The sequence below is a fragment of the Schistocerca nitens genome, chromosome 1 (genome assembly GCF_023898315.1).
Source record: "Schistocerca nitens isolate TAMUIC-IGC-003100 chromosome 1, iqSchNite1.1, whole genome shotgun sequence".
Taxonomy (NCBI): domain Eukaryota; kingdom Metazoa; phylum Arthropoda; class Insecta; order Orthoptera; family Acrididae; genus Schistocerca; species Schistocerca nitens.
The window spans coordinates 774,096,324-774,106,059 of record NC_064614.1 but is presented as its reverse complement, the minus strand read 5'-3'; the positions used below and the strand labels follow the sequence as shown (position 1 = coordinate 774,106,059).

At 42.9% G+C, this 9,736-nt stretch overlaps 1 protein-coding gene across 1 annotated transcript; it reads right to left on the bottom strand.

The window, feature by feature from the left end:
• Positions 1-6,269: 6,269 nt before the first annotated feature.
• LOC126203146 (protein diaphanous homolog 2-like) lies at positions 6,270-7,395 on the bottom strand. Its single transcript, XM_049937421.1, has 4 exons — positions 7,270-7,395; positions 6,935-7,098; positions 6,688-6,767; positions 6,270-6,513 (listed from the first exon to the last, which is right to left on the bottom strand). Exons 1-4 carry the CDS (start codon positions 7,391-7,393, stop codon positions 6,270-6,272), a joined length of 612 nt encoding a protein of 203 aa, XP_049793378.1. The 5' UTR covers positions 7,394-7,395.
• Positions 7,396-9,736: the final 2,341 nt, after the last annotated feature.

Here is a 9,736-nt window from a genome sequence, read left to right as displayed (position 1 = left end):
CCGACCGAGCTTACTCCGCCCTACTACATGAACACCGTGCCCAGCAGTTACGCCAGTTTCCAACCACAACCATGGCCCCAACGTTGATGCCCCACTAAACCTAAGTCTGTCAAGCTTGCCGCACTACTGGCACCTTCACATCCGCACAACCACAGCACATCTGACTCCGTGGAAGATTCTGGGCCTACGCCGTCTGACCACTCGCAGCAGCAGACGTCTGCCCATAAATACTGTTTCTTCCATGCAAAATTTTGGAAACAAGCACGCAATTGTAAACCGCTGTGCTCCTACTCAAACTTCAACCTGCAGGTAGGCAGCGGCGCCACCTCCTACGACGTAAACAACAAGCGCCGTCCCATGCTCCATTCTGTGTCCAACACTAATGCTTTGAATGGACAAGTGTACGCCCGCGACTTGAACTCTGGCACAAACTTTCTCATCGACACAGGTGCAGATGTTTCCCTACTTCCATCTCGTCTTGCTACCGAAAAGATCCGACTACACAAAACTGTCCTACATGCTGTAAAGTCATCTAGTTTGTCATGCTTAGGTTCTACTTCATATGCAGTGTCCCTCTTGCCTGAGTGCAACCTGAAGTGGTCCTTCCTGGTGGCTGACATCGATGATCCCATTTTGGGCATCGACTTTCTATGACACCACAAATTGTGGCCTGACCTTGTCAAGAATACAGTGTTCTACCACCCTACGCAGGAGCACATCCTGTGTGCTTCGTCGAGTGTCAATTGTACTGTTAAACAGGTCCACCTGGCTAAGAAGTGTAATAACCCCTCCTCTGAGCTCTGTTCATGGACAAATAAGTAGCTCACGGAGCGTGTCGAGTCTACACACCTGCGCTTGGAACAACTTGAGCTATGCCGTCGCCTCAGTGACTTAAGTAATGAGTTATCTTCGGCACGGCAGCAGCTTGCAGCAGACGACGCCTTGGCAACACACAAGGTTAGTCGGTGCCACTACAGTGTTCTTGCGCCCAAGTGCATTTGTGACCGTGTGCCACATAAACTGTACAGTGTTTGCACTCCCGCCAACTCTGTGTTAATTCGAGCGCACATTCATCCCCCTCCTCGCTTGGGCAGCTAACTTCCCAGGTGCAGGTTAATGTTTTTGATTTACCGCCATCAGCTGTTCATTCGCGCCTGCTACCACCACCAAGCTCGACAGCGGTGCCTTCGGTTTCTAATAAACAGTGTACCAACATTGTTTCGCGTAGCTCACTTGTTTGTCACTCCCAGCCACCTAACAGTTGGCACTTATGCAAACTTTCGTCATCCGCGCCACAACCCAACCTGGCGGCCACCGCGCAGACTATACCACAGACAGTCGCCTCATGTACCGTGTCATGTGTTTCCGTGGTTACAGACGGCACCGCCCACAAACTTCACTTGCAAGACGGACCGCCTATCTCTGCTGACCATGCTGTTTCAAGCCAGAACTTATGAAAGTGGCTCGCGAACAAATAGACGATCTCTTAACAGCCGGCATCATCGAACCATCTGCCAGATGCTGGGCCTCGCCTAACCACTTCATCACAAAAAGCGACGGCACTCTTGTACTATCATAGACAAGTACCCTGTTTCTAATGTCGTGGATTATAACCATGCCCTTGCAGGTGCCAAATATTTCTCGGTAGTGGACTGTAGGAGGGCCTATCATCAAATTCCGATGGCACTAGAGGATATTGAAAAGACGGCTTTACAACACCTTTCGGCCTTTTCCAGTACCGGTTCATGCCCTTTGGCCTCCGCAACGCTGCACAAACTTGGCAGAGATTCATAAACAAGGTGTTGTTTCATCTGGATTTTTGTTTTGTTTACTTGGACAACATTCTTATTTTCATTCCTACTTTGCAAAAGAACAAGGAACATTTGCAGATTGTTAGACACTCTTACCACTGCTGGTGTTGAACTGAATAATAAGAAGCTCCAGTTGCACCAGACTTTGGTAAGATTCTTAGGCTACATCGTGTCAGCTCCTCCCGAGAAAAAAATCAAACCTGTTTAGGATTTGCCATGCCCTCACTCGTTTAAGGAGCTGCGCAGGTTCATCGGAACAGTTAACTATTAGAGGAAGCACTTGCCTGCCGCAGCCGAGGTTCAGGTTCCCCTAACAGATGCCCTTGCTGCCAAAAATACGACCGGTATCCGCCCGGTCCCCTGGACCCCTGCCATGGAACAAGCTTTTGACAAACTGAAGCACCTACTAGCAAACACAGTGACTGTTGCCCACCCGCATCCGGATGCTACATTTTTTATTACCGCGGATGCCAGTGATATTGTGATATTGCAGTAGGTGCTGTCCTCAGCCAAACTGTCAGAGATACTACCTCTCCTTTGCAATTCTTTTCTAAGAAGCTCAATGGTGCTCAAAAAAAGTACTCAGCCTTTGATAGGGAGCTCTTGGCAGTTTACAAGGCTGTGAAACACTTTCGCACCGAAGTTGAGGGTAGGGACTTCTACATTTTAACCGACCATAAACCTTTGGTTGCTGCTGTAAAGAACCCCCCGACTGACCCTCCACCTAGATGCTTCCGTCATTTGGACTTTATATTGCAATTTACCTCTGACATATGATACATCAAGGGTGCAGATAATGTGATCACAGATTTTTGGTCTCGTGTCGGCACTCTCACAACTCTGATAGACCTCTCTAACTTGCCTCAGCTGCAGTCTGCCGACACGGACAGTATGGACCTTATTTCCGATCACAGCCTGTCACTCAAACCTGTGCGATCCACCTTTCCCAGTATCATAGGCGAGGTTTGGTGTGACAAATCAACTGGTACGCTGCGTCCCTTCATACCCAAACCTCTACAGAGACAACTGTTCGACAAATTACACCATCCGGGTGTGAGAGCCTCTACCAGACTTATTTCAGAGCGCTTCGTCTGGCACGACATGCGCCGAGACTTCCAAGCCTGGGCCCGTGCCTGCATTCCGTGCCAGCAAAATAAAGTTTCGCGGCACACATCGCCCCCACTAGGCAGCTTCACTGCTCCTCCCAGTCGCTTCCAGCACATTCACATCGACTTGGTGGGCCCCCTCACCCCCTCCGAGGGTTACAGATACGTGCTATCTATTATAGACAGAACCTCTCGTTGGTGGAAGCTGCCCTGCTACCCAATATTACATGCGAATCAGTGGCACGTTCCTACATAGACACTTGGATTGCACGCTTTGGCTGCCCTGTTAACTTGACGACTGACCAAGGACGTCAATTTGAGCTGCTTTGTTCTCTGAACTATGTAGGCTGTGTGGCATCAAGAAAATTCATTCAACAGCATACCATCCCCAAAGCAACGGCCTCGTGGAATGTTGGCATAGGACACTTAAGACGGCTCTACATTGCCATGGCCTCCTTTGGACGAAAGCCCTGCCATTCATCTTACTCGGTTTGCGGACCACTTTCAAGGAAGACCTTAAAGGCTCAATGGCCGAGTTCGTCTATGGCCAGTCCCTTACACTGCCAGGCGAATTTGTTGCTCCTACTCCAGTCGCCAAACCGTCCAAACTGCCGTCCTTGGTAGAACAAGTGAGGTTACACTGTAACAAGCTTCAACCCCAACACCCTTCCAGCCACACTCCGCCACACATATATGTTCCCAAGGCACTCAATTCTTGCGTATTTGTACTCCTTTGCGACGACACTGTAAAAGCCTCGTTACAGCCCCCAGAGTTGTCAAACGAACCAGTAACACAATGGACATCGTAATTAAGGGCTCAGTAACTACTGTCTCCCTCAACAGGGTTAAACCTGCTCACGTCGAGTTTTCCCCTACCTCACCCAGCATTGAAGAGACCACGCTCTCTGGCCACCCTTGGCCTTCTTCCTCTGCTCATGATTCGAGTAAACTCAAGCCTACACCAGCCCCGTCAATGAGCCCTCACTCATTCCGGGGTTTTCCGCATCCCAACTCCCATAGCAGAGGCCCCAGCTCCCAGGACTCTAATATAACAGTTCCATCTTCGTGCGACAGCACACCGTGCCACTCTTCTAACCGGTGCAGCCCGCAGGTTCCTGCCATGCCCACTCAGACCTCACCGTCTGACACTCTCCTCTACTCGCAGCCTCACTGTGCTACAGTTTCCCCACCCCATCGTCTCATCATACCTCTCCGTTAGCAGGCGCCACTTACGAGCTATCTACCCACGTTCATCCGAATGACATTTGTGGTTTATCTGTTGTCGTTAGTGGTGATACCACATTAGTGCTGCTTGCGTGTGACAATTCGTGTGACTCGTTAGGTGGTGTGTCACAATGTGTAGTGAAGTGTTTCAAAATCTCTCAAAGTGCTACGTGTGGCAACCTACGTGCTTACGTTAGGCCAAGTGGAAAGGTGATCATTAGGTTCCCTGCTGACGACACCCTTCCATACCAGCGCTTCCGCACCGGCCGACGACTACGACCGCTGACATCGCTTCAAGACTTCAGCATCAGCATTCCAGGATTTGCTCCACCCTCTCCTCCCACATGGCCTGTGCCATTAGATGCGGAGGAACTCACTGTAACCCACTTCAACTCTCGCCTTCGGGGTACGTACTCCATACTGCAGGGGGGGGGGGGGGTGTCTGGCTATGTGGTGTCGATCCACGGATCGATAGACCAGAACATCATATGTGAATTATGTCTTCAAGTTGATCTTTGTTTTGTATACTTCTGGGACCTCAATTCCTGCCTAGTCTTCGACCTGTACATTTGTTGTGTAATAAAAGTATTGATGATTAGAAGAGAGAACCATGGTCATTACTTTACCACCTTGATATCTCCTTCAGGGTTCTTCAAAAAATATGTGCAGAAAGGAGCAAAACTGCCATTAACAATAGCAAGCACAAATTGTGAAGTGAGAACAAATTGTAGTTACGCATCATAGTTTCACAGAAACTATGGAGGGTGCAGTTTTTTTGCGGTATATCTTTTAAGCATGTAGTAATCAATGTGTTCAGTACTTTGAATTATGACATGAGTTCAGATTCATCTTCCTTAAGATGTAATTCAGCACATCTTATGTCACTAATAAGTTTCATCACTCCTTCCTGATGGACATCTAATTATATCCTAAAATAATAAAAATTTACATTGCAGACATTCTGTTTAATAGGTACATCCAATTAATCATTTATAAACATGGATAGAAGAAGAAACTGGAATCAATAAGGGAAACATAGGGATCAAGTATTAGTCAGAATTCAAAAGAGGTCTGGAAGATTTGAGATCTAAAGCAGAAGTGATAGATAACATCCCATCAGACTTCCAAAAATTGTTGGGAGAAATGGCACTCAAACAGAATTTGAAGTTGATAATGGAAACAAAACTAAAAAATAATCATAACACACTCATAGGATTTGTCAATCTAGAAAAAACATTTGACAGCGTGAAATTGTGCAAGATGTTTATGTCTATACATTACCTCATTTTCTGTTGGAAGTAACGATAAGAGAGCTCAGAGTTTCTCAGTGCCTATATCAACTCCATTAAGATTCTTTATAGCTTCTATGACTGGTTTTCCTCTTGATCTGAACTGTTTTCGATAAATGTTCTCTGCCAGATCACTCTTGGTTTCCAGTAAAATAATCTTCTGATTTACTGGAGATGGAAGTGTTAATGGAAAAGACTCAGCATGTTTCACACGAGATTTATTCTGGCAGAACAGTGCTTGCATTTGTTTGAAATCAACTGTCAGATTTGAAGTTTTGCGCAGCATTTCTTTCCATACTGATTCACCTGCCAAAAATTATATTCCTTTCAAAACAGCATTTTAGCAGCAGATAATCAAAATTATTTTGTATATTCATAGAATGTGCATTTGCTTGTGTGTTCAGACTTTATTACCTATATAAGAAGTAGATTATTTCTTATTCATCTTGCTTACCTATGATAGAGATTGGAATCTGTGTCCACTGTAGAGTCTTCATCTCCCACTTGGACGACAGTGGTGTGTTACACTTGCCTTTTTCTAGTGTCCACAAACTTACAGAATCCATTAAATCTGATGGAAGTGAATGCCTTGTTGGCAATGTAAAATAACCCGATGAGATATTGTGTGACAGTTGCGTTTCAAAAGTGGTATTGTTAGGGATTGGAACAGATTGAGGAACTTGATTTTCTTGTTCAGAACTAGAACCTGCAGGTGGCAAAGGTGATGGAATACCCAAAGTTGATGGAATGTCAGGTGATACCTCCAGAGGAAGAACAAGAGGTGGTAGTGGGGGTAGAGGGAGTTGATGTGTTAGTAAAGACACTGCATATTTTGGTGGTCATAATTGGTGCTGTTTATCTTGATGACTGAGTTGCTTTATTTTTCTGTCATCTTCCGCTTCAGCCTTGGTAGACACCATCCATGACTCACAGATATCATGAGATTGTCGCACATTCATACTACAACAGTTCTCAACACATTTTTTAAATTTTTGTTGAGTGTGTTCATGTTTTTTGTAGACTGAGAATACAGGCAATGTAGCTTCATATGAAAGTGCATCAAGAGCTTTCCAAATATTGTCCCTGAAATCATATAAAATTCCTTATTAGTGTGCTGTAAGAATGTGCTAGTATACTGTTTTTACACTTCAGTGTGCTGCAAAAGTTCTTAGACATTTGCATACATATTAATATTTAGTATATAGTAACTATCACACAAAGATATTCATTTGTGAAATATAAGGAGTGCTAACTTACTCATTTGGATTTGTCACATCTAGCTGTGCAAGATTTCGTAGCATGGAGATGAACCAGACAGCTTGTGGCGTATCTGCTGTCTGTTGGAAGGTAGAAAAAAATAATTTATTGCCATTCTTTTTGTTGTATAAATAAATGCTACCTTGTTATAATGAAATGGACAGACACAGAGGAAAGATATTGTAATTCATCAGTAGCACTGAATAGGATACCTTGCATTCATGTTAACAAGAACACTAACGTTTACCTTTTTGAGTATAGTTTCAAACAACTGATGAGGTGTTGGCTGCTTTGTTAATTCTAATTCCATCTCATCTCTGTGCTGATGACTAGTGAATGCTGAAACTTGGACCTGTAGTTCTTTATCGTGAATTGCACGTAGCGAACACATTAATGGTCCAAGTCCACAACCTAAGAATATAAATCATATTTGTTTTAAATTAAACATTTTCTGTTTTGAAGCTACTAATAACTCATAAAATATCAATTTTCCTTACAAAAGTTTCACATTATTTTAAAGTACCATATTTCCACTATACATCAAAGGCAACTAACTATATGTATGACTGAATAACTACTTACGAAGGAATTTATTCCTGGTGCATACACGTCTCTGGAGATCACTGCAGCCCAGAATGAGGCAGTTGATGAAAGAAAGAAGTCTTGTCTTGTATGTAACATTTACTGTATTACGAAGTTCATACATTATTAAATTGCACCCATAGAGCTGAGCACGAGTGGCCTATGCATGGAAGAATAAATTAGCTTCAGCCATGAATCATTGCATTTACTAAGCAGCATCAAAACAATTGTTATCTAATAAGTTATACCATTTGCTCTGAAAATGACCTCATTGTAATGAATAGAGGTCATGTCATTTATGATTGACTTACTTTCTAATTTTGTGTTTAGGAATTGCCTACAGGGAGGAATAAAATTATTTACCTTAAAGTGCTGGAGAACATCAAGAGCCATTAAACACCCTTTGGAAGAGAATGTGCACAAAGCACACAGAAGTTCTAAAACTAGGATCTTCACTGTGATTTTTTGAGACTCCAACACTGTAAAAATTGAAAGAAGCCACATTTGAAACCATTTTCAAATCACACAGTACAAATGACTGAAAGGTAATTACTGGTAAGGTGAGTCAAATTACAAACAGTTCCACCTGAAGTCAACATCTGCTCCCAGTGCTGTATGATTCTGTAATTGTGACTACTTTGTAGCAAAACCATGTTCATTTATTTGTACAACAGTTGTGGAATTGAAAATACCACTACTGTAGCACCTCCCAAAAGGAGTTTCACTCAGAAGTAGCAATAAACTGATAATACTGTTTAGGGTATATAGTAACAGTGTTGACCAGCAACTGCACACTACTGACGTGACAAGAAAATTTCCTGTAAATGATAACATGACAAATAACATGTAATTGGCTGTTTTTGCCAACATAACCCGAATGATGTGACTTACCAAATGAAAGTGCTGGCAGGTCGACAGACACACAAACAAACACACAAAATTCAAGCTTTCACAACAAACTGTTGCCTCATCAGGAAAGAGGGAAGGAGAGGGAAAGACGAAAGGATGTGGGTTTTAAGGGAGAGGATAAGGAGTCATTCCAATCCCGGGAGCGGAAAGACTTACCTTAGGGGGAAAAAAGGACGGGTATACACACACACACACACACACACACACACACACACACACACACACACACACACACACACATACAGACACAAGCAGACATATTTAAAGACAAAGAGTTTTGGGCAGAGATGTCAGTCGAGGCAGAAGTGCAGAGGCAAAGATGTTGTTGAATGACAGGTGTGTGTGTGTGTGTGTGTGTGTGTGTGTGTGTGTGTGTGTGTGTGTGTGTGTGTGTGTGTGTGTGTGTGTGTGTGTGTGTGTGTGTGTGTTTTTTTCAAAATGTGTTATTATCTCCATATCAATAATGTTGTGCATCTGAAGGCAGTAGCTTACTAATATTGTTAACTAATAGTTATTTAATGTTAAAATGGATTTTACCTTTTTGTCTCCAAGGCCGAGGAACAAGTAACCATAAAATATTTGCCATACAAGTCCCACACTGATGTCCTAGATGTGGCGTCAGGCATTAACAGTTTACCTGTTGATGCCCAGTTCCCCAAGTCTTTTGTGCAACAAATTATAGCAAAGAAAATGTGTTCTGGATGGGTATTTAATGCAATGAGTCAATTAAACTGCATATTTCCATAATACTAAGGAGAAATATGAAGTTAAGCAAATACAACAGTTAAGCTTCTCAAGCGTGGAAATTGACATTGCACCTAGGGCCTATTTGGTTTCCTTCTAACAGCCCGTCAGACCTAGGCATATATCACAGATCAGATTGACACAACTGATTTTATTTTAAAAAATAGCAAAATTGTATTGGGGAAGTTCTTAGATAAACATCCTCAGTGTTCTGTTGTACTACTGGAAACATTTGCATGGTGTCACTTGTCCCGTGTTGTGACTGGCTCATACCATTTACTACCAAGTCTGTGTCATTCACCATCATAGCTAATTACAAAATTGATATATTAGAAGACAAATAATATGTATCATCACAAAAACTTTCAACAGATAAAGCATTTTACTATAGATGTATTTCATCGATCATTGACATTTTTAGTTCTCTGATAGATTTTCTAGTTTTGGAGAAAGTTCAGTAAATCCTGTCACTTTCTCCACAGTCCAAAAATTCTTTGACATAATTTTAAGTCTTTTGAAATCTTATTCTTCAATCTGTCCAGTGGCAGGACCTGCACTACATGGGTAGTGACGTGAACATTCTCACGGCAATTCGTGGAAACATGAGTCTTGTTACACACAGTCGACATGCAGGTACATTTATGTTTCCTTTTTCTGAGTGTTGTGGTCGTGTATCCCCTGCCTCTTGCTAAAGAAATGTAGATTTTGCTTAACATGAAGGACCACAAAATAAATAATGGTTATAAATAGCGAGTATTCCCAGTTTTGTAAATAACAGCCCGCAGTGCAACTATTATCTTTATTGCATTTTGTT